The sequence below is a fragment of the Melanotaenia boesemani genome, chromosome 5 (assembly GCF_017639745.1).
Source record: "Melanotaenia boesemani isolate fMelBoe1 chromosome 5, fMelBoe1.pri, whole genome shotgun sequence".
NCBI lineage: Eukaryota > Metazoa > Chordata > Actinopteri > Atheriniformes > Melanotaeniidae > Melanotaenia > Melanotaenia boesemani.
Genome location: NC_055686.1, coordinates 10,082,490 through 10,107,036, shown reverse-complemented (window position 1 = coordinate 10,107,036; position 24,547 = coordinate 10,082,490). Strand labels below are relative to the sequence as shown.

The window sequence follows — 24,547 nt, the reverse complement described above, 5'->3', positions numbered from 1 at the left end:
AAGCTGTGTGCACTTATGCCCAAGATAATATTGTGTGATGAAATCATGCACTTATGACCAAGTTGATATTGTGTGACGAAATCGTGATCCTGTATTTAAATAAAATGACTAAAAAAAAGAAAAAAAAATTATATGCACTGCACTAGCACTACATGACAGCACCTGGGTCCAACTGGACTCAAAAGTGGTCTGACTTTCACTTAATTATGACGTCCCATCTTGTTTGAATTCATGCTTGTGTTGTTCTTACTCTCAAATGTAAGTCGCTTTGGATAAAAGCGTCTGCTAAATGACTGTAGAATAGAATAGAATAGAATGTTTGTGTGCGTGCGTATCCATATACTAGGATGAGTGGCAGTGTGTCTGGGGAGTGAGAGTGGGAGGGTTGTATGCTGTGTGAGTGTTTATATTGTGTGGGTGAGGCTGAGGAGGCATGCATGTGTTAGGATGAGCGGGAGTGTGCAAGGTGATAGGTGTGTGCATGTGTTTTAAACATTTCTGTGTGTGGTTGGGGCAGAGTTAAGTACACTTGGGGAGGGGGGGGTGGCTGGGGGTGGTGTGCCATGGGTCTGCCGCTGTCCCCATCCTCTCATTCCCTGTTAGGGATGTGAAGTTGTGAAGTTTGCTTCCCCCTCCTTCTCACACCACACACACACGTAGGGAGTTGGGAGGTATGGAGCCATGCGGGGTGGAGAGGAGGGGGCCATTCAGTGGTCTTCTTGGATGCACCCCGTGGCGACTCGCCTCTCAGTTTTAATTGCACCGAGACACCAAAACACAAGAAACACAACACGCAAACAATACCCGGGGGGCATGGCATGCGGTGCATGCCGGGCGGGGCCACTCAGGTGGGGCCGGGTCCCGGGGTGGCTGCGCTGGAGACAGACCTTGGGGGGCTCTGGCTGGGGCTCTCCTCTGCCACCCTTTGGGTGGGGCTGGAGTCGTCTACGTGGTGGGGTAGCTTGGGTTGGTGCTCTGGGGCTGCTGCTGAGGGCCTGGGTCTCTGGCCCTGGTCTGCCTCTGACTTCCATAGAGGCGTGGTCACATTTGCACGATCTCACTCACCACTCTTTATCACTAATCACACCCTAAAAGATCCTTCCTTCCTCTTTATGGTCACAAGGACCATCAGATGTAGGTTGTTTGGCAACTATTTCCCCAGTTCAAATTAATGCAAAGTCTCAGTGGCACATGTGTTAGACAGTATCCAAATAAGCCTGAAGCTGCATCAGGCATAAAACCAGTAATGAAAGATCTACTTAAAAAGCAGGCATAGTGCGATTGTGTCCGGACTCTCCCTGTAGCACACCAATTTTTCCTGTCCAAAAGGCCAATGGAAAGGATTACAGGATGATACAAGACCTACGCAGCATTAATCAGGCAGTACAGACTAGGGCACCACTAGTACCTGATCCGCACACACTGTTAAACTCTTTAAAACCAGAAAACTCATGGTACACTGTAATGGATCTGAGTAATGCCTTCTTCAGCATAAAAGTTCACCCAGACTCACAATTTTGGTTTGCATTTACATATGAAGGGTAGAAGTACACCTACAACAGACTCCCAGAGGGATTTGCAGATAGCCCCACCATTTTCACACAGGCAATTATGAATTGCCGGTTAGGCTTCACCCCACCCTGTGGAAGCCAAATACTGGTCTATGTAGATGACATTTTGCTATCCTCAAAAACACAAGCTGCATCTGAAAAAAGACTCTTTGGCCCTTTTGAGACACCTCCATGCCACAGGGAATAAAGTTAGCAAGCAAAAACTCCAATGGGTGAAACAAGAGGTGAACTATTTTGGGCACACCCTCACTGTTGCAGGCAAACAAATACAGACAGCACAGAAACAAGGTATTGCATCTACACCACGCCCAGTTACCAAGAAGCAGATGATGGCATTTTTGGGTCTCACAAACTATTGCAGAGCATGGATCCCAGGCTACGCACAAAGAACGCAGCCACTGCTGGACTTAATCCACACCACACCCATGGCTACGTCAGATGGGGTGACGTGGACTGAGACAGCTGACAAATGTTTTATGAATCTTAAACAGTCCTTGATCCAAACTACTAGACTGCTTTTACCAGACTATTCGAGGCCCGTTGTGCAAACTGTGGATTGCAAAGAAGGTTTTATGACTGCTGTACTGCTACAGCAACATGGCCAGAAACTAAGGCCTTTGGCCTACTATTCTAAAAAGTTAGATCCTGTAGCCCAAGCACTCCAGTCATGTGTGCAAGCTGTGTGTAAGCTGTGTGCGCAGCCGCGCTGGCAGTACAAGCATCAGCGGATGTGGTTTTGTACCACACAACTGAACTTTTAGTTCCCCATGCAGTAGATGTACTTTTGCTGCAAAGCAAAATGAATTTGCTCTCTCCAGCCAGACATTTATCTTATATTGCCATACTTTTGTCCCAGCCTCATATCACCATTAAACGCTGTACGGTGTTAAACCCTGCCACGCTGCTGCCCCTACCACATGAGGGGACGCCTCATAACTGCCTAGAGATAACTGAAACAACACAGCTCCCTAGACCTGACCTGTCAGACACACAGCTGAACGTCGGCTACACCTGGTTTGTCGATGGCTTGTGTTCTAAAACGCCCCAAGGCATTAACCAAACAGGTTATGCTGTGGTGCAACTCCCTGATAAGGTCATTGAAGCCAGGTCCCTTCCACCAAACATGTCAGCACAAGCAGCTGAACTAGTAGCTCTCATAAGAGCATGCATAAAAGCTAAAGACAAAGATGTGACTATTTATACTGATAGTCAGTATGCTTTCTCCACCTTGTTTTATTTGTGGGAACGAAGGGGTATGGTCATCTCTATGGGAAAACTTGTAACACACGCAGCTCTTTTAACCAATCTATTGCAAGCAATAATGCTACCAAAAACTTTAGCTGTGTGCAAATGTGCAGCCCACACATCAGGAACAGATGAAGATTCAACGGGAAACAGGTTTGTGGACGAAACCGCGAAGCAAGCAGCAACAGGGCACTTTGGTGTCAGTGACCTCTACTCTGCTCAGCAACAGCAGGAAGTATTTATTGATCACACAGTGCTGAGTGACATGCAGGAAGCAGCATCCAAAACGGAGAAGCAACTCTGGTTTACTAAAGGAGCAGTTAAAATTCAGACAACAGGACTTGATGAACTTGGTGATAAACCTGTTCTCCCTCATTCCTTATTAAAAGCTGCAGCAATTGTGACACACGGCAGTTGCCATGTGTCAACAGGAGGGATGAGTGACATTCTAGAGAAACAGTTCACAGCCTTTGGATTAAAATCTTATTTAAAAAACTTTTGTAAGTCTTGTATGATCTGCATTAGACATAATCCACAGGGAAACATGAGGCCAAGAAGAGGCAAGTTCCCTGAACCAAACTATCCTTTTCAGACACTCCACATGGACTTTATTGAACTAAACCAGAGTGGACCACACAAATACTGCCTGGTAAGGATTGATGCTTATTCCAAATGGGTTGAAATAATCCCAGCTAAACATGCTGATGCACTGACTGTGTCAAATGCTATATGTAAACACATTATACCCAACCATGGCATTCCAGAAATAATCTACAGTGACAATGGGCCACACTTTGTGAATAAAGTAATCTCAGATATGGCAGAACATCTTAGGATAACTTTTAAAAACCATTGTACATATCATCCCCAGAGTGCAGGTTAAATCGAACGGATGAATGGAACTATTAAGTCCAGACTTAAGAAATGCATGGAAGAGACTGGAAGGCCCTGGCCTGAATGTTTGGACTTAGTAAAATTGTATATGAGGATAACCCCTACTGATAAAGGACTGACTCCTTTTGAGATCATCCATGGCAGACCTTACAGGCTACCAGTGTTTTCAAAAGACTTGCAGCATGCCAATGAAGAAAACACTTTAGCAGACTACATGGAAGAAGTTCTGCAGCAAAAAGATGTCTTAAATGCAAATTTACTGCCCTCCGATTCTGTTTCTTCACAGGACCTCCCTGAGCTGGTGAAATCAGGAGACTTCATTAAACTCATCAAGCGCAAAACCTGGTCCAGGCCACGATGGGAGGGACCCTATCAAGTGCTGTTGACAATGCCCGCTGCTGTAAAGATAACAGAAAGACCCAGCTGGACACATTCCAGTCACTGTAAGCTACAGCCTGCGTAGGGAGCTGGAATGTGAGCTGTGGGGAAGACTGACTACATATGGGGGTTATCTTCTAGTGATAACTGGTATTAATGTCGGTGAAGAAACCAACTGATCTCAGCTTGCCTTAGACAACAGACCCTTGTGATGCTGTACGCCCAGCACAAATGGAGGCTCCGGAGCATGGACGTAGACCAAGGCGTCACTGCTGCTGGACCTACACGTGCACTGTGACTGTAGCATGTCTCACCACTTTGTCCTTCGCATTATTCCTGCTGTGGCCAGAAGTCCACAACTGGATTTACCCTTGTGACAACCCCAGAGCAGGCTGTATTTTGTCAGTCTCTGGGGGCTTTAACTTTTGCTTCCAGCTCTGTCTCCTGTTCTGCCTCCTCCTTTCTCCGCCTCTGTCCTCCTCGTCTCAGGTGGCCAGTCTGCTGCTCCAGTCCTCCCGCGCTACCTGGCGGGGGCGTGGCCCGCTTGGGATCAAATACCAGGCCTTTCACACCTGCGTGCTCTCTACTCGCTCCAGCCTGCTCACCTGCAGCCCTCCTTTTCCTTTGTTTGTGCACTCATTAGTTTATCCACTTTAGCTTTCCCACACAACACCTCCCCACAACCAACACTCCCATACACTATTGATGCTACAGATTATACACATAGGTTACACTGTTAAACTCCATTTATTTACTTTGGTCACCTTTTCTTAATAAATTATACTTTAATTGGCATCCCTTGTTGTCCTGCTTCCTTTTTGTCAAGCTCTTACGAGCCGTGCTTAACACCCTGCACCGCCACCAGAAACAATGATCAAGAGGTATGTGCACCACCATGCACACCTATGGAAAGACCACAATCCCTTGGAGATACAGGACATCAGCCTCTGGTATGCGTATGCCCATATGTTGGCCCGCTTGAGGAACCAGAACAACTGTTATGTCTGCTCGGTCATACCAAAGTCAACCTGACCTTTATGCACGAGCCATGACCTTCTGTGATGCCATCTCCTTTGCTTATCTCACAAGCAGGGGGTACAGCCCCTACTGTCTCTGGACATGTGACTGCCGCAAGACACAGTTCAACATCTCTCACATCAATATCTTTGTGGCCGGCAGAGGCCGCCTCCCCCAGGGTGACCCACCACCTGCCCAACTGGCATATCTACCTGCACACGTGGAGCTCCCGTGGTGTTTCAACCAATCCACAGGGACGACACCGGTAGGATCCATACCTTCAGGCCAGTGCTAGACATTGAGTCTAGCCCTCGGGGCAAATGGTACAGCCTGGCACGAGGAGCCACGTTTTTTCTTGAAGGGGCTGGTGGCTGTGTGGCAAGAAAGCCTATGCAGCTATGCCGTTCAACTGAACAGGCCTCTGTGCACCTGTGCATCTCTCCGACCACACCATTTTGTTGAGTCTGCAACATGTCAGAACCACACATTCCAGGAAGAAAAGAGCTTTGAGCCCCATCATTCCACCCACCTTCGCTCCACATGATGACAAATTTGGAACTGACGTACCTGAAGAACACAAACACTGGACTGTTGGGGGGAAAGTGACACTAGCTTTGTTTCCCTGGACTGGTGTTGGTAAGAACATTCTCCGCTTGGAGACGATTGACTACAGGTTCAAAGCAATTGTGAACTTTTCCATTGCTGTCAACGAAGGACAAAATAAAGAGATCGATGCAATCAGGATGATGGTCATGCAGAACCGGATGGTCTTGGACATGCTTACCGCTGCTCAAGGAGGCATTTGCGTGTTGATGAAGACCACATGCTGTACTTACATTCCTGATGAGGTTAACGGGGATGTGGCCCAGGCCATGGCTGGCCTGTGAAATCTCAGAGACAGTATGGTTGCAGATCGTGCGCCACTCCCCGATTGGGGTTTCTGGTCATGGCTCATTAGTGGACCATGGTGGACTGTAATGCTGAGGATGTGCACTCCATTCCTAACAATACTGATCCTGTTTTGTATTTTGTTTTCCTGTGTGATCCCATGTATTAAATCCATGATTTCTCGAGCAATTTCACATGCTTATGTTCAACAACACCCTCCTAAGGATACAGACAGTGTTCTGTAATGTTCACGGTTATGATGCCTGTATTGAAAATGTAAAAACAAGTGATACAGTCTGATACTTTGAAAAGTGAATGTAATTTTGTGTATACATTTATTCACAAGTTTTTGATTCATGTTTTTGGTTTATGTTTGGAGTTATTGATAACTTTAAATGTCAAACAGGAGGGAAATGTTAAAGTAAGCAGAGGTGTTGACATCTTAAAGTTCGTGTTTTGATCTTGTGTAATGACTCGCAGTCTTGCCAGTTCTGCAGTATACAGGATGTGGCTGCAACTGCTCTTCGCAATAAAGGCTATGAAATGATGAATGCTGTGTTTTTCCATTCTGACTTGCTTGCGCTACTGATTCATGTAATTTGCATAATCCGGATAATAAAAAGGCTGCACTGGGGTTGAGACTTTGGAGTTGACATCAGATACTCTCTGAGTGCTGAACCACTGTCTCTCCCCATCGCGATGTTGATAACCTCAACCTGAGTTCTTTGTGTCTTATTTCATACCTATCAGAGACGACTACCATTAATAAGTCTTAAAGCACTACGATGGACAGTGTTTAGAGAATGAAGACATTATGACCAAACATCTCCATCTTTATCTGGTCTGGTCAAGAGATGTTGCTCCAGAGGTCTTGTGGTTTATTCAGATCCAGCTTTACAAGCCTAAACTGTGCTGCCATGTTCTTCTTTAAGAGGTTTTCTCCTGCAACCCTTCCAAACAAGCTGTACTTGTTCAGTCTTTTTCTAATTGGACTTTCATGAACTTTAACATTTAACTTGCTAACTGAGACCTGGAGAGTCTGAGATGTAGTTCTTGGGTTTTTTAGAGTTTCTCTCCTTATTGCATGGTCTGGCCTTGGGGTGAACTTGCTGGGAACTCCACTCATGGAAAGATTGTATGTTATCAGCTGGTTAGGACAGCATGATCCAGAAACTCAACCAGCTGAGAACTCAACCTACCACCTCCACCCAATCAATAGCTGCTGGTATTAACAGGTTGTTGTATTGGTTAACTGCGACCAACCACTCCCAGTATGAGATGCCTTTAAGATAACTTTGTAAAAGTGGTTTTGTTTGATTGTTCTCAGAATCTTTCTGTTGTTTCCGAAACATGAGCTCCTTTACAAGAGCAGGAAAATGGATAAACTGGTGAGGCTGGAACATTCTTGCTGAACATATTTTAACTTTATGTTAGGTTTAACTTTTTAATACTCACATTTATAAATACATATTCGTAAAAATCTTCCAATCCACTTCTTATAAGAACCAAAAATAGAACCATTTTAAAGGTTTGCAGTGAAGGTTTAATATGATGAACCTGGTGATGAAATGGATGGGTCTATTTGTATGACGCGCTGTCGATGTCCTAAAATACGCATTTAGATCTGATGCATTTCGGCCTTTTTTGATCATCTTTCGTGGTTCACATGCTTAATGTATTAGACAGGATGCAGCAGCAAACTTATTGAACTTAACAAGTGATCATTAATATAGCGCATTTAAGCTGAACATATGCACACGTTTAACTGTTAAGTTCAGCGGTCAACAAAAATGACAGCTACCCAGCCCTCCTCTCTCTAGCAAAAACCACTGTGTCTGAATGGAAACTCCTTCTTAACAGTTCGACCTGTCACTTACCACATCCAGGTCACCCCACGCTGCACATTACCATGACAACCAAATAAAATAAATCATCCACCCAGGGATCATTACTCCAAACAAGTTTTATGGCTCCCACAGAAAGCAAAGTAAAATTAATTTATTTATGGTTGTACTGCTTCAACATGAAATTATTATACGCTATGTTTCGCAAAATGTGTGTGTATATGTATATATATATATATATATATATATAGTCTGATATTTACAAGCTTTGTTTTCCATGTAGATTACAGATCAAACTGCTACAGAGCAGGTGGAGGAAGCCTGAAATGCAGACTCATACTGCTTCATTTCCTGGAACAAACAAACTCCTCCTTTCTCTTCAGCACAAAGTTCAGCTCTGACAGTTTCTTTCCTGGTGCCTCCTCTTTCACAGATCTGACAGTTTAGGGATCGGTGTAATCTCTGGGCTGCAAACAGAGAGCTGACAAGTCAAACTACTGAAGATCAGTGTGTGAAAGTGAAAGAAGAGAAACTTGGGTTTGGCTTCTGTGACTGTAAGAAGAAGTGAATCTGATGAAACGCTGGTTCGTGTCGATCTATAAAATATAGCAGCAAAGAAAAAAGATGGATTCAGAAAAATTCTCTTGTTCCATCTGTCTGGATCTACTGAAGGATCCGGTGACTACTTCCTGTGGACACAGCTACTGTATGAACTGTATTAAAACCCACTGGGATGAAGAGGATCAGAGGGGAATCCACAGCTGTCCTCAGTGTAGGAAAACGTTCATACCGAGGCCTGTCCTGGAGAAAAACATCCTGTTAGCAGAGTTAGTGGAGGAGCTGAAGAAGACTGGACTCCAAGCTGCTCCAGCTGATCACTGCTATGCTGGACCTGAAGATGTGGCCTGTGATGTCTGTTCTGGGAGGAAGCTGAAAGCCATCAAGTCCTGTCTGGTCTGTCTGGTTACTTACTGTGAGAAACACCTCCAACCTCATTATGATGTAGCTCAGTTTAAGAAACACAAGCTGGTGGAGCCCTCCAAGAATCTCCAGCAACTCGTCTGTTCTCGTCATGATGAGGTGATGAAGATTTTCTGTCGTACTGATCAGCAGAGTATCTGTTATCTCTGCTTAATGGATGAACATAAAGGACATGAAACAGTCTCAGCTGCAGCAGAAAGAGCTGAGAAGCAGAAGGAGCTGGAGGTGAGTCGACAACAAATCCAGCAGAGAATCCTGGACGGAGAGAAAGATGTGAAGCTGCTTCAACAGGAGGTGGAGGCCATCAATGGCTCCGCTGATAAAGCAGTGGAGGACAGTGAGAAGATCTTCACTGAGCTGATCCGTCTCATCCAGAAAAGAAGCTCTGATGTGAAGCAGCAGATCAGATCCCAGCAGGAAACTGAACTGAGTCGAGTCAACGAGCTTAAGGAGAAGCTGGAGCAGGAGATCACTGAGCTGAAGAGGAAAGACGGCGAGCTGGAGCAGCTCTCACACACAGAGGATCACAACCAGTTTCTACACAACTACCCCTCACTGTCAGCACTCAGTGAGTCTACACACTCATCCATCATCAACATTCGTCCTCTCAGATACTTTGAGGATGTGACAGCAGCTGTGTCAGAGACCAGAGATAAACTACAGGACATCCTGACAGAGAAATGGACAAACATCTTACAGGCAGTCACTGATGTGGATGTTTTACTGCCTGAACCAGAACCAAAGAGCAGAGATGGATTCCTAAAATATTCAACAGAAATCACACTGGATCCAAAAACAGCAAACACATATCTGTTATTATCAGAGGGAAACAGAAAAGTAACAGCAATGAATCAACAACAGTTTAATTCTAGTCATCCAGACAGATTCACTTATTACGATCAGGTCCTGAGCAGAGAGAGTCTGACTGGACGTTCTTACTGGGAGGTGGAGTGGAGAGGAGACATAGTTTTTATAGCAGTCGCCTACAAGAACATCAGCAGGGCAGGAAACTCAGATGAATGTGCATTTGGACGGAACAACCAATCTTGGTCATTTCGTTGTGAAACAGAGAGTTACACATTTTGGTACAACAAAGTCCAAACTCCAGTCTCAGGTCCTCCTTCCTCCAGAATAGGAGTGTATCTGGACCACAGAGCAGGTATTCTGTCTTTCTACAGAGTCTCTGAAACCATGACTCTCCTCCACAGTGTCCAGACCACATTCACTCAGCCGCTCTACGCTGGACTCTGGTTAGGATTAGAAACCACTGCTGAGTTCATTAAATAGAGAAACTGCTGAAGCTTCAGGCAGGTTGTGTTTAGACATGATGGATTTTCTTCTGTTTTCTTTAATTTTTTTTTCAAAGACCCGTAACATCTTAAGTATTGTAAAGTTTATTGAATGTCTGAAACCCAACCTCAACAAACAGAAGCAACCTGCATATTAACTTTTAACACCAAGAAACATGTAGAGTTGAAACGAAAACAGAATTTAATCAAACTTTTAAAAGTGGTTCTAATGAACTTCACGTCAAACCCAAAAGTTTAAACAAAGAGTTAAAATAAAGAACTGGCCTCACTGCTCCAGTAGCTTCATTTACTATTTACTTTATTTAAAATTCATTCAATTCATATTTTAATTCTAACAATCATGATGGACATGATTTCTGCATTTTACCAGTGAAAATACAAAAAATAAGTAAAAAACTGTTTGTTTTCTGCAGCTGCTGGATTGTGATTAAAATGTGTTTTTAAAAGGAACAAACTTAAAGCTGTTAGAATAATGCAGCAGCAAATATTCACACATGTGGATGGTTGTACAAACTTTATTTGCACACAGTGTACAAATCCTGTAATAAACAAAGCTCCATCGGAGCTGCTGCTCCAGGATTCTTCCTTCTCCTCCAGGACCTCAGCACACCTCTGCAGGTAAAGACAGAGTGATTACCGGTGTTTGTCCACCACCACATATGATTGAAATAAGTCTCAGCTTATTTGTAGTAAATCATGAAAGTGTCTTAATACACAGCTAAATATCTAGGTTTTAAACTTTATTTGAATGACAGAATACTAACATGATCTGTCATTAGTCTGTCAGCTGTAGTACCAACAGATGAACACTAGATGGCAGCAAAATACAATGTAGCACATAATGAGGTTTCAACACCTGCAATGTTCAGTGTGTCATCGTTTGAATTGGATTTTTTTGGAGAGACTTAAAAAGGCTCATTTTTTGTCTCGTGCTGTTTGAAACCAGAGAGTTAGATACATCTTTTAAAATCTTAATGGACAATGTTGGTCACAAAAAGTAAAAATGAGACCTGAACTAAGTTAAAACAGCCTTTAAGATGGGAGATAAAACTTCTTGAAGAACCATGAAAATGAAGTCAGTCTGTGTACATTCAAGCTTTTTGTTTTCTCATTTTAAACCAAAATCAAAAAAAGCTGAACTGATTTTCCTTTCCTATTCCCAGAATTAAGACAAAAAACAAGAAAACCAAATTAAAACCTGACCTGTTTTTATATTTTTTTCTGTCCAGTCCTGTTTAAAGACTTATTTTTATTCTCTTGCTTTTAAACCAGTTTTGGCATTTTGGCTGATTATTTCTTCCATGCGTGTGTTTTCATAGTCTTTTATTTTTTTATATTTTGTTTATTATTTATGCCTCCAAAATGTTATTTATTTCTATTTTATGACTCTTAGTTTTACAGCACTTTGATCAACATATGTGGTTTTGAAATGTGCTTAGAAATAAAGTTGACTTGACATAACTGCTAAAATTTTGTGAACATTGAAACGATTGTTAGCTACAGACATCAGTTTAAACAGTGCTGGGCGTTTTTCTGAACAGAATATTCTGAGAAGGTGTCTGAAAAAAGTGCAGTCAGAGCCTCTAATGTGGATTTCAGTAACAAAACTATCCAACGTGTATCTAAAGTAACGCTAAGTACATAATCTCATATATTTGTGATATATGTAGTGCATTCAGAAGCAGTCCCACTTTTCTGGAAGATCGAGTGCATCTTAGACATCATGTGGATTCTTTGTGGTAAAAAGCTGCTTTTTATGTTGTATGAGCACCACTTTTATGCAGTCAGAGTTGATGAAATATGGACTTTACTGGAGCTTACAGGCAAATGACACTCAGTGGATGATATTTAATACGTTACAGTTTGAAAGTGTGTTTAAAAATATAAATGTTGACCAAGATTCAATAAAATTAAGAAAATCCAAATGCTTGATGAATGTCTCAAAATATTATTTTTATTATTATTTTTATATTCACATGTATATAGTTTATTCATTATAAAAAAAAAAGGGGGGGGGGGGTCGTTTTCTACTTTCACCACGCATCCTGGTTTGTTTTTTGTGTCAGAGAGTGAAGAACCTCAAGAATCCAAGTAGACACCTGCAGCACTGTACGTTCAGCCTTTGGGAACAAAAGAAATAATTGTATATATTTTATTATCTTGAGGCTTCCAATCTCACTAAAATTAGAGCGATTTCTTTTCTCTGGTTGATAATAAACTATGGGTGCACGTGATTATCTGGAACTTGTTTTAGTTAAAGCTCTTTATTTCGCTGCCTGCTACAGATTAACAGGTTTGGTTCATTCATTATAAGGTGATTACTACACACATGTGGAAATGTACACGTATGTTAATGTGAAGATAACTCTTAGCTCTCGACAAATTTAATCATAAAACAAAATACTGGATTTTTCAGTTCCAGATACCAGTGAATAAAGCTTTTGTAATTTTGTAGATCAATTGTGATCCATAAGCTGTAATGTATGGAGAGCTGTTTAGTTTATAATTAAATAAATATATAATGTGATGTCGCATGTTTCATATATGTACAATGTTTTAGCACCACCCGGTGACTGTGTGGAAAGCAGACAGCTCATTTCAGTTTTGTTGTTTCTCTATTGCTCAGCTTGGGTCACATGGTTAGTCTTAGGATAGACCAGCCATTTTGAACCAAGGTCTGGTATAGCAGGAGGCTTCAGTTGGGCCTCTGCTAAATCATTTGCAATCTGCCTGTGTTGAGCCTCAGAGAAGCCTTGTTTTTTTTTACAAGAAGAAAATGTAAGTGTAACCCGGGTAGTCCAAATCCCCCTCCTGGGTTATTTTTTTTATCACATTAGGTCAAGCTAAATTAAATGTTTTATCTGTTGTAAACAGGTTAAAGTAATTTCTTAATCTGACCACAAAGTGTCATAGAGAGGTATCACTCCCTATGTAAAAAAGTTCATCTTAAACTCTCCACTAAGAACCTGTTTCTTTAAATAAGGTATATATATATATATATGTGTGTGTGGCCGGGTGTAGAATAAAGGGCCAGACACAAGCAGCTCCAAAAATAATGTGGGTCTTTATTTCCCGTATGTCCCCTATAGGAGAGCAGCATTAATTTTGGTTAAATTTGGCATTCTCAAAATTATATGTTAACAGGCGTTTTTGAAACATTCAAATAGTATATTCAAAACAAAAAGTATATCTTCAATCTTCTCTCTTTTGTCAGGATACAAAACAATGGCTTTAGTGTCTGTAAACTTCAACCACAACTAGATCAGGACGAGTCTCCGACTTATTCAAGGCTTCTTTCAGAACTACAATTGTGGTTTACAGTACGACTCGATCTACAAGACAACCTATGACAAGACAACCTACAACAAGACAACAGCAGTGGACTTATCCTACAACAGAACACAGAATAAGAACCACTGAATATGTATTCAAATTACATTTGTACAATAATATATTGCTTTAAAAATACAATACATTTTGTTTACTATATTAGTGAACTTGAACTCACATTAAAATGGTGGACAGCTTATCCAAACTGGCGTGGACACACACAAAGAACCCTGGACAGTGCTATCTCCCCTCTGAACAAACCAACATGCACATTGGTAGATAAAACAAACTCCGTCTGACATAAGTACAGATGAAATATCATTTTTGTTAAGCACTCACGCCGTCACGTAGCTCCGTATTTCCCTAGAATGGCTGTGGGTGGTTGGCAATGTCACGTTTCTCACAAACTGGTGAATCTACATCAATCTTTGTCTCTACAAAATTTATCGAACATGAATCTTAGATTGTTAGGCTTATTAAAGCATTGTCTACTAACATCACAGATTATTTTAGTGTCCTATAACAATTTAAACAGTATTTTCCACTGGTACGCACCATTATTATCAGTCTTGGATCAGGACCATCGGGTTGTCGCACAGTGATGATATCACACATGGGACTTAATGCGCATTATTACTACAAAATACGACAGTGCCACTCGCTGGTCACTCATAGAACAACACTCTGATGCAAAAAGGATATTTATAACCAGTTCATTAAAAAAAAAAAAAGAGTAGTATTATTACTTGACCCGGCTACATATATATTATTTTGTGGCCATTGTCACTGACATTTTGTTTGTTTGTAATACATTCTCCTTATTTTTACCCTTAATTGGTGGTTTTTGTGTTATTTGGGGTGGTTATCACAGGTTTACTTTAACAGTTGAGACAGTAAACAGCAGCCAATCTCCTCATTGAACCTAGATTAGCAGTCACCCCCTTGCTCTAATCGATAATTATCACTTTATAAGAGTGACAGAGGCAAGGGAGGGCTGCATAAGCAAGAAGAATGTAAGAGAGATGAAGAAAGTGGAAAAGCATGTAAAGGAAAAAGAATGGATGCAAAGGACAAGTAAAACTATTAAACTTTACTTCAGCGTCTTAGTCATCATTCTGCTCTGGAGTGCCCAGTACACCTGCTTACACTTGTTTAGCTGTCTGTCACTGCATGGAGAGCTATGCACACAGGGGACAGAACAGTGAAAAAACAGCATTACAGCGGCTTCAGCACAGATATTGCTTATTGCTCCGCTCCGCAGCATCTACGCACTGAAGAAAAGTGTGAAGTCAAGATGGACAGCAAGGCAAACATTGAAGAGCAGCAGAGGGCTGAATCTCACACTTCAAGTGTGAAGTCTTTCAAGACCAGATCTGTTGCTAGTGCTTCCAGTAGAACTTCTTCAAGCAGATCTAGCAGGTCATCAGCAAGCTAAATTTTAGCTAAAGCATGAGCCAAAGCTGAGGCAGTTCTTGGTCGGTCTACATTTGTGCCAAGAGAAACAGCTTATGTCGGAAAAGGCTCAGCTAAAAGTGGAAGAGGCACGCATGGAAGCTGCTGTAGCCACATTGAAGCAAGAAGAAGAAGTTGTAGCCGCATTAGCTGAGGCAGAGATTTTGGAATCCGCTGCAGCAGAATTGGAATCTAAAGCAGACTCCAAGAAATTGGATATTGCAGAAGTCCCACACGACTCCGGTGAGAAAAGAATAAATGACGATGTGGAATGCCATTCAAGAACTCTCTCTAGTCAACAGTCTTCAACACATCTGGGGACTCAGACTGCACTTAATCTCTAACCTAATGTGTCACCTATTCATCCAGGTGGAGATGGATTTGCAACCTCCTCTGGCATGCATCATGGAAATCAGCCAGCTACCCAATACCCAATATAATGCTCCAGCCACATCTTTTCTCAACTATGACGGGACCTCTACCTCTTACCCCTTCTCCTTGGATGCAACAGGCCACACAATCGTCAGCTCCTACCCATACAAGTGTGAGTGACTTTGCTCGTTGCAAGCTCGTGGCCTCTGGGATGATTAAGTTTGATGACCTTCCAGAGAACTATTGGAATTGGAAGTTGACCTTTATGAACGTCATACAGGGATTAAAATTCACCTGCACTGAAGAGCTTGACCTCAGTCATCGGAGTACGTCAGACGAATCAGAGCTGTTCATGTTAATGATCCTGCAGCTGGGCTTAAAATGTCTTGGACATGTGTGGAAGAGTACTACGGGTCACCTGAAGTTATCAAGGAGAAACTTGAAGATTTCCCAGGATCAGTAACAAAGACCCTCTTAAACTGAGACAGCTTGGGGACCTCTTGAGGGAGTTGGAGTCAGCTAAACTTGAGGGTTATTTACCTGGACTCCCCTTCCTGGAAACTTCCCGAGGTGTTAACCCAATTGTGGAGACATTACGGGCTTCAGGGGAAATGGATGACACAAGGTAGTTTGTACAAGTGGGAACATAATGTTCATTTTCCACCATTTTTGTTCTTCTCTGACTTTGTTTGCAGAGAAGCTCATACTCGTAACGATCATAGTTTCACACATAGTGTGTCTTCTGGGGTATTAGCAACAAAACCAGACAACCCAATAAGAAAGTATACATAATCTAGAGGCCAAGTCTCAGCTCACAAGACAGATATTACATCAATACAGAATACAAAGTTTGGAGATTTTATAACCACTAAGTCGGATGTTGATAGGCGGTGTCCGATTCACTGAAAGCTACATCCTCTGAATCGATGCAGAGGTTTTCGAACTAAAACACTTGAAGAACTCAAGGCATTCCTCAAGGAGAATGGGATTTGCTTCAGATTCTCATCAACAGATTATAGAGCTCAAGAAAAATAGTAATAAGGAGTGTGACAGTAATGGATATGTTACATCTTTACGTCCAGGACTGGCTCCTTGGACCGTGCAAGAGGGTGAAGAGGGACTGGTTTCATTGCTCAGCCACTAGATGGGGGTATTAGTGTTCCTCCTCCCACACTCATAGAGTGCAATTACATGCCAGACGATAGGTCAGAGATTCCTACGCCTGAGGCTGCTAGACATCATCCTCACCTTAAGTCCATGGCTCATTTCATTCCTGAACTTGACTTGGACGCACAGATTCTCCTCCTTCTTGGTCGGGAGATCTTACAGGTGCATAAGTGAGAGGTCAGTGTAATGGACCAAATAAAGCTCCCTATGCTCAAAGGCTGGATCTTGGCTGGGTGATAGTTGGAGATGTTTGTCTGGGTCCAGCACACAAGCCCAAAGAATTTAGTGTATACCGAAGTAATATCTTGGAAAATGGTTTTTCATTCTCATTTCAGTCCATGTCCTAATCATCTCATTCTAAAAGAGAAATTTGCTGTCAAGACGCACATAAAGCCACTCAGCTTGTTAAATAAAAGAAACTCTTATTTAGCTGATAGTTCGCTTCAGCATGCTGATTATGATTCATTGGGGAAAAGGATATTTGAAAAGACAGAGGATAACAATAAAGTTGCCTTATCCATGGAGGATAAGCAGTGTATGGAACTGCTGGACAAAGAGACGTTCATAAATGAAGCAGATAGTTGGGTGGTGTCTCTTCCTTTACGTGTGCCGAGACTTCGCCTACCCAACAATAGAGGACCTGCTTTAATCCGTTTTAACAACCTCTGTCATACTCTGGATAAAAAGCCTGAAATGAAGACCCACTTCTTGGCCTTTATGCAAAAAATCCTTGATCAAGACCATGCTGAACTGGCACCTCCCCTTCAGGATGGAGAAAAATGCTGGTACCTTCCCAGTTTTGGAGTGTGCCACCCACATAAGCCTGGTCAAATCAGAGTTGTGTTTGACTCCAGTGCTCCACACCTTGGCATATCCTTAAGCGATGTGTTGCTGACTGGACCAGACTTGAAAAACAGCTTGCTGGGAGTATAAATGCGATTTAGATGCGAGCTGGTAGCTTTTACTGCAAATGTTGAACAGATTCTCCACAGTTTTATCGTCAGAGAGGACCACAGGAACTTTCTTCGATTCTTATGGCTCAAAGACAATGACCCAAATAAAGATGTTGTGGAATACCGGATGAAAGTCCATGTATTCGGCAATCGGCCTTCCCCAGCAGTTGCAATTTATGGGTTATGTTGCTACACATGGGGAGGATGAGTTTGGAGAAGAAGCCAAGCAGTTCATTCAGGAACTTTTTATGTGGATGATGGGCTTAAATCACTGTCATCTGCATCTGGGGCCATCAATCTCCTGAAAGCTGCACAAGGTATGCTTTCTATTTCTAACATCAGGCTCCAAAAAATTGTATCTAGCTGCCCAGAAGTCATGAATTCATTTCCGTCAGCTGATCATGCAAAACAACTAACAGACCTTGATATTGACTCACCTCCACTGCAACACAGTCTTGGATTAAGCTGGAATTTTGTACATGACACATTTACTTTTTGTGTAGCCAGCAGCAACAAGCCATTTACAAGGAGAGCTCAACTATCAATAGCCTTTTTGATCCACTTGGTCTTGTGGCTCCTGTTATAATTCAAGGAAAGTTTTTGCTAAGGTAGCTCACTAATAATAACAATGAGTGGGATCTTCTGCTCCCAGCTGAAAAGGAGGCAGAATGGACAGCTTGGAGAGATTCTCTGCAAGAGCTGGTACAGTTTGAAATCCCTTGAGCCTACACTGCAGTCTCTGTTTCCACTGCCCAGCATACAGAGATCCTCGTCTTTTCAGATGCTTTGGTAAAGGCGATTGCAGCTGTAGCTTATCTGAAGGTAATAGATAAGGACGGACAATGCCATCATGGGGAAGGCTAAGATAGCACCTGTATCTGTTTACACCATTCCCAGGCTTGAACTTGGTGCTGCTGTTTTAGCAGTAGTGCTTGCAGAGTTGGTGGTGAGTGAACTGGATATCAGACCCAACAGGCTGCATTTCTACACCGACAGTAAAGTGGTTCTAGGGTACATCTGAAACAATACCAGGAGGTTCTATGTGTACGTCAGCAAAAGGGTGGAAAGGATAAGGAAATCATCACGCCCTGAACAGTGGAAGTATATCTGAACTGAACTAAATCCTGCGGATGTTGCAACCAGATCAGTGACTGCAGCTCAACTCTTGAGTACTATCTGGCTCACAGGCCCAGATTTTCTCTCATGTTCTGTTGGATTAAATGTAACCCTGAGTACGATCTCATTGACCCAGAATCTGACAAAAAGGTTCAATGTCACATCACTACAGTCACTAATTCCAACAAAGGCCTTGGTTCACATCGCTTGAGAGATTCTCTAGATGGCAATCTTTAGTCAGAACCTTTATCTCCCTGATTCGTGTTGTTCAGTTCTTCAGCTCTAGGAGCGATAGCGACACACAAGTATACAATGGTTCATGTCATCCTAAGTCTCATATGTCTACATACCCAAACAAAGGCAGTCATCATTGGATGCATTCAAAGGGAAGCATATTTGGTTGAGATTTCTTGTTTGAAGAATGGAAGTCCCATATCTAAAAACAGTGCCTTGAGGAAGCTTAATCCTACACTTGGCTATGAGGGTCTGCTCAGAATAGGTGGCAGACTCCACCATGCCCCAATTGAGATGGAAGAAAAACATCCTTTTATTGTTCTTGGTCGTAGCCATGTTGCCACTCTACTTAGAAACACTACCATGACAAGGTCAAGCATCAAGGTAGGATCCTCACAGAGGGTGCTATCCACACAGATGAAATCTGGATTGTCAAAGAAATGCATTTCAAGCATTCTGCACAAGTGTGTCATCTGTAGGAAACTACGTGGGAGAATGGCAGAACAAAAAAATGGCAGATCTTCCACCTGATCATTCTAGTACAGAACCCCCTTTTACTAACGTGGGTTTGGACATATTTGGCTCTTGGAGCATCTCTGCTCATCGTACCCAAGGAGGTGCAGCAAACAGTAAAAGATGGGCGGTACTTTTTACATGCCTAAGTGTACGGGCTGTACACAGGGAGGTGATCGAATCATTGGATACATCGAATTTCAACAATGCACTATGCATTTCTTTGCAGTGTGTAGTCCTGTGGAGATTATCCCTTCTGACTGTGGTACAAACTTCAAAGGAGCCTGTAGAGTTACACTTCCTTCGAGATGAAATTGGCATCTCCAAGTACTTAAGTGAAGAGGGGTGTACTTGGCTGTTTAACTCACCCCACTCCTCACGCATGGGAATAAAATAGAATAGAATAGAAATACTTTATTAATCCCTTCAGATTGCAACTGTTTGTATGGGTAAAAATAATAAAGAACTTATTGTGCATGTGTTCTATCAGGCGGACTGCACACCTCCCTCTCCCCCTCCTGCCTAATGCAGAGTTGTACAGTTTGATGGCTAGGGGGACAAAGGAGTCTCTGAGCCGCTTGGTCCTACTCTTGGGGAGGAGCAGCCTGTTACTGGTCAGGCTTCTCTGTGCACTGATGACAGTGTGCAGAGGGTGACTGGCATCATTCACAATAGCCAGTAGTTCTTTTAGTGTTCTCCTCTCTGCCACTGTCACCAGGGAGTCCAGCTTCATGCCAACCACAGAGCCCGCCCGCCTGATGAGTTTTTCTAGCCTGTTAGCACACCTTTTTGTCATGTTACCCCCCCAGCAGACAACAGCATAAAAAAGCGTACTAGCCACCACAGACTGATAGAACATCCACAGCAGTTTCCTGCAGATGTTAAAAGATCTCAGTCTTCGCAGGAAGTACAGACGGCTTTGGCCCTTCTTGTACAGGTGATTTGTACAGCATGTCCAGTCCAGCTTGTTATCCAGCCACAACCCGAGGTACCTGTAGTTGTCAACAATCTCCACCTTATCGTCCCTGATGGTCACTGGACGTGGTTGTGGGCTGGACTTCCTGAAGTCAATAACCAGCTCCTTAGTCTGCGAGGTGTTAAGCTGGAGATGGTTCATCTGACTCCAGATGACAAAGTCACTGACCAGATTCCTGTACTCATCCTCTCCATCATCCCTGATACACCCCACGATGGCTGTGTCGTCTGCAAACTTCTGGATGTGACACAGCTCAGAGTTGTAACAGAAGTCTGAGGTGTAGAGTGTGTGTGTGTGTGTGTGTGTGGGGGGGGGGGGGGGGGGGGCAGCACCATCCCCCTGTGGTGTGGGAGGCATGTGGGAAAGAATGATTGGGATTTCCAGATGAATTCTCGATGCCGTGTTCTGACAGATCAGCCCCTCTAATCTCACCCATGAGGTGCTTTCAATGTTGATGGCTGCAGTGTCTGCCATATTAAATGCAAGACCCCTCGCATCTGTGTCAAGTGATGCTCCCTTCCTTCTAACTCCAGCGATGATATTGTCACAGAAGATCTGTACACCTCTTCTTCCATCAGGATCTTTTGACTATGCCGACTTGCATCGCCAACAATGGAAACTTCAAATGTGTAACTTTCATGTTTTCCTGTATTTAGACTTGCTTAGTTGTTAATAGTGGTATTTTATGCAATACCAGGTGAGGAGTGTGATGTTACATGTTTTATGTGTGTCCAATGTTTTAGCACCACCCGGTGACTGTGTGGAAAGCAGACAGCTCCTTTCAGTTTTGTTGTTTCCCTATTGCTCAGCTTGGGTCACATGGTCAGTTATAGGTGAGACCTGCCATTTTGGTTTTATATATATATATAAATATATATATATATATATATATATATATATATATATATATATATATATATATATATATATATCCAAGTAGAGTCTTGTATATCTGAGACAACCAGTCAAAGAAACTCAAAGAGTTTGCTTTGGAGTAAAGCACAATGGTGAGTGAGACGACTACCATTAATAAGTCTTAAAGCACTACGATAGACAGTGTTTAGAGAATGAAGACATTATGACCAAACGTCTCCATCTTTATCTGGTCTCGTCAAGAGACGTTGCTCCAGAGGTCATGTGGTTTATTCAGATCCAGCTTTAAACCTAAACTGTGCTGCCATGTTCCTCTTTAAGAGGTTTTCTCCTGCAACCCTTCCAAACAAGCTGTACTTGTTCAGTCTTTTTCTAATTAGACTGTCATGAACTTTAACATTTAACTTGCTAACTGAGGCCTGGAAACTCTTAGATGTAGCTCTTCGGTTTTTTACAGTTTCTCTCATTATTGCATGGTCTGGCCTTGGGGTGAACTTGCTGGGAACTCCACTCATGGGAAGATTGAATGTTTTCAGCTGGTTAGGACAGCATGATGCAGCAACTCAACCAGCTGAGACCTCAACCTACCACCTCCACCCAATCAATAGCTGCTGGTATGAACAGGTTGTTGTATTTGTTAACTACGACCAACCACTCCCAGTACGAGATGCCATTAAGATGACTTTGTAAAACTGGTTTTGTTGGGTTGTTCCTCTACAAGGGCAGGAAAAGAGAAAAACTGGGGAGGCTAAAACATCCTTGCTAAACATATTTAAATTTTGTGTTAGGTTTAATCCTCACATTTATGAATACATAATCCTAAAAATCTTCCAATCAATTCTTATAATAACCAAAAATAACCTGATATTTACAAGCTTTGTTTTCCATGTAGATTACAGATCAAACTGCTACCAGAGCAGGTGGAGGAAACCTGAAATACAGACTGATACTGCTTCATTTCCTGAAATAAACAAATTCCTCCCTTCTCTCCAGCACAGAGTTCAGCTCTGACAGAGTATTTCCTGGCTCCTCCTTTTTCACAGATCTGACAGTTTAGGGATCGGTGTAATCTCTGGGCTGCAAACAGAGAGCTGACAAGTCAAACTACTGAAGATCAGTGTGTGAAAGTGAAAGATAAGAAACTTGGGTTCGACTTCCGTGATTGTAAGAAGAAGTGAATCTGATGAGACGCTGATTCGTGTCGATCTGTAAAATAGCAGCGAAGAAAAAAGATGGATTCAGAAAGAATCTCTTGTTCCATCTGTCTGGATCTACTGAAGGATCCGGTGACTACTTCCTGTGGACACAGCTACTGTATGAACTGTATTGAAACCCACTGGAATGAAGAGGATCAGAAAGGAATCCACAGCTGTCCTCAGTGCAGGAGAATGTTCATACCGAGGCCTGTCCTGGAGAAAAACATCCTGTTAGCAGAGTTAGTGGAGGAGCTGAAGAAGACTGGACTCCGAGCTGCTCCAGCTGATCACTGCTATGCTGGACCTGAAGATGTGGCCTGTGATGTCTGTACTGGGAGGAAGCTGAAAGCCATCAAGTCCTGTCTGGTCTGTCGAGCCTCTTACTGTGAGAAACACCTCCAACCTCATTATGAAGCTCCACCATTACAGAAACACAAGCTCGTGGAGCCCTCCAAGAATCTCCAGCAGCTCATCTGTTCTCGTCATGATGAGGTGATGAAGATTTTCTGTCGTACTGATCAGCAAAGTATCTGTTATCTCTGCTTAATGGATGAACATAAAGGTCATGAAACAGTTCCAGCTGCAGCAGAAAGAGCTGAGAAGCAGAAGGAGCTGGAGGTGAGTCGACAACAAATCCAGCAGAGAATCCAGGACGGAGAGAAAGATGTGAAGCTGCTTCAACAGGAGGTGGAGGCCATCAATGGCTCCGCTGATAAAGCAGTGGAGGACAGTGAGAAGATCTTCACTGAGCTGATCCGTCTCATCCAGAAAAGAAGCTCTGATGTGAAGCAGCAGATCAGATCCCAGCAGGAAGCTGAAGTGAGTCGAGTCAAAGAGCTTCAGGAGAAGCTGGAGCAGGAGATCACTGAGCTGAAGAGGAAAGACGGCGAGCTGGAGCAGCTCTCACACACAGAGGATCACAACCAGTTTCTACACAACTACCCCTCACTGTCAGCACTCAGTGAGTCTACACACTCATCCAGCATCAATATTCGTCCTCTCAGATACTTTGAGGATGTGACAGCAGCTGTGTCAGAGACCAGAGATAAACTACAGGACATCCTGACAGAGAAATGGACAAATGTCTCACTGGCAGTCACTGATGTGGACGTTTTACTGTCTGAACCAGAACCAAAGAGTAGAGATGGATTCCTACAATATTCAACAGAAATCACACTGGATCCAAACACAGCAAACACACATCTGTTATTATCGGAGGGAAACAGGAACGTAACAGTTATGAAACAACATCAGTTTTATTCTAGTCATTCAGAGAGATTTACTCATTGGCATCAGGTCCTGAGCAGAGAGAGTCTGACTGGACGTTGTTACTGGGAGGTGGAGTGGAGAGGAGAAGGAGTCTATGTAGCAGTCGCCTACAAGAACATCAGCAGGGCAGGAGATTCCTATGAATGTGTTCTTGGATTGAGCAACAAATCTTGGTCATTACGTTGTGAAAGAAACAGTTACACATTTTGGCACAACAAAGTCAAAACTCCGCTCTCAGGTCCTCCTTCCTCTAGAATAGGAGTGTATCTGGACCACAGAGCAGGTATTCTGTCTTTCTACAGCGTCTCTGAAACCATGACTCTCCTCCACAGAGTCCAGACCACATTCACTCAGCCGCTCTATGCTGGACTCTGGTTAGGATTAGAATCCACTGCTGAGTTCATTAAATAGAGAAACTACTGCAGCTTCAGGCAGGTTGTGTTTAGTCATGGTGGATTTTCTTCTGTTTTCTTTAATTTTCTTCAGAGAGCCGTAACATTTTAAATATTGTAAAGTTTATTAAATGCCTGAAACCCAAACTCACAAACAGAAGCAATCTGCATATTAACTTTTAACACCAAGAAACGTGTAGAGTTGAAAGGAAAACAGAATTTAGTCAAACTTTCAAAAATGTTTCTAATGAACTTCATGTCAAACCCAAAAGTTAAAAACAAAGAGTTAAAATAAAGAACTGGCCTCCAGTAACTTTGGGGTGGACTGAATGTTCAGATAAAATACATCTTGCTTCATTAAAATGTCAAAGAATTACAGTTTCATCAATTAATAGAACTTTATATGTTCAGTTACTAATATTGATTTATCTTGTAGTTTTTTTGTGAATTTAGTTGATAATTATTGGCTAATTAAAATGTTGCAGTGATTAGTTTGTTAAATGATCAGAGTTTGATTTGTTTTCTGTTCTTTAAGACATTTTTAACCTGCTCAAATGAAGATTTGATGTTTTTTCA

At 42.5% G+C, this 24,547-nt stretch overlaps 4 protein-coding genes across 5 annotated transcripts in view; 2 read left to right on the top strand and 2 right to left on the bottom strand.

Annotated features, from left to right (window-relative positions):
- The window catches only part of LOC121639776, a 565,698-nt gene that overhangs the window by 358,366 nt on the left and 182,785 nt on the right, over positions 1 to 24,547 (bottom strand). The gene's annotated exons all lie outside the window — the stretch shown is intronic.
- LOC121639814 overlaps positions 1 to 24,547 on the bottom strand; it is an 882,884-nt gene that overhangs the window by 695,792 nt on the left and 162,545 nt on the right. The window lies entirely within an intron of this gene.
- Positions 8,277 to 12,023, top strand: LOC121639753 (tripartite motif-containing protein 16-like). The gene has a single exon (XM_041985220.1). The coding sequence runs from the start codon at positions 8,462 to 8,464 to the stop codon at positions 10,103 to 10,105; it is 1,644 nt and encodes a 547-aa protein (XP_041841154.1). The 5' UTR covers positions 8,277 to 8,461; the 3' UTR covers positions 10,106 to 12,023.
- On the top strand, positions 14,967 to 24,362 carry LOC121640251 (tripartite motif-containing protein 16-like). Its single transcript, XM_041985952.1, has 4 exons — positions 14,967 to 15,176; positions 15,280 to 15,454; positions 15,653 to 15,741; positions 22,332 to 24,362. The coding sequence occupies exons 1-4, from the start codon at positions 14,967 to 14,969 to the stop codon at positions 23,988 to 23,990; spliced, it is 2,133 nt and encodes a 710-aa protein (XP_041841886.1). The 3' UTR covers positions 23,991 to 24,362.

Bases quoted from the DNA above. Each gene is read 5' to 3' on its own strand.
- LOC121639753 (XM_041985220.1), top strand. From the start codon at position 8,462: ATGGATTCAGAAAAATTCTCTTGTTCCATCTGTCTGGATCTACTGAAG.
- LOC121640251 (XM_041985952.1), top strand. From the start codon at position 14,967: ATGTCGGAAAAGGCTCAGCTAAAAGTGGAAGAGGCACGCATGGAAGCT. The intron at 15,455-15,652 runs GTGAGTGACTTT...ATGATCCTGCAG, and splicing joins CAGCTCCTACCCATACAAGT to CTGGGCTTAAAATGTCTTGG. The intron at 15,742-22,331 runs GTAACAAAGACC...TCTGTAAAATAG, and splicing joins TTGAAGATTTCCCAGGATCA to CAGCGAAGAAAAAAGATGGA.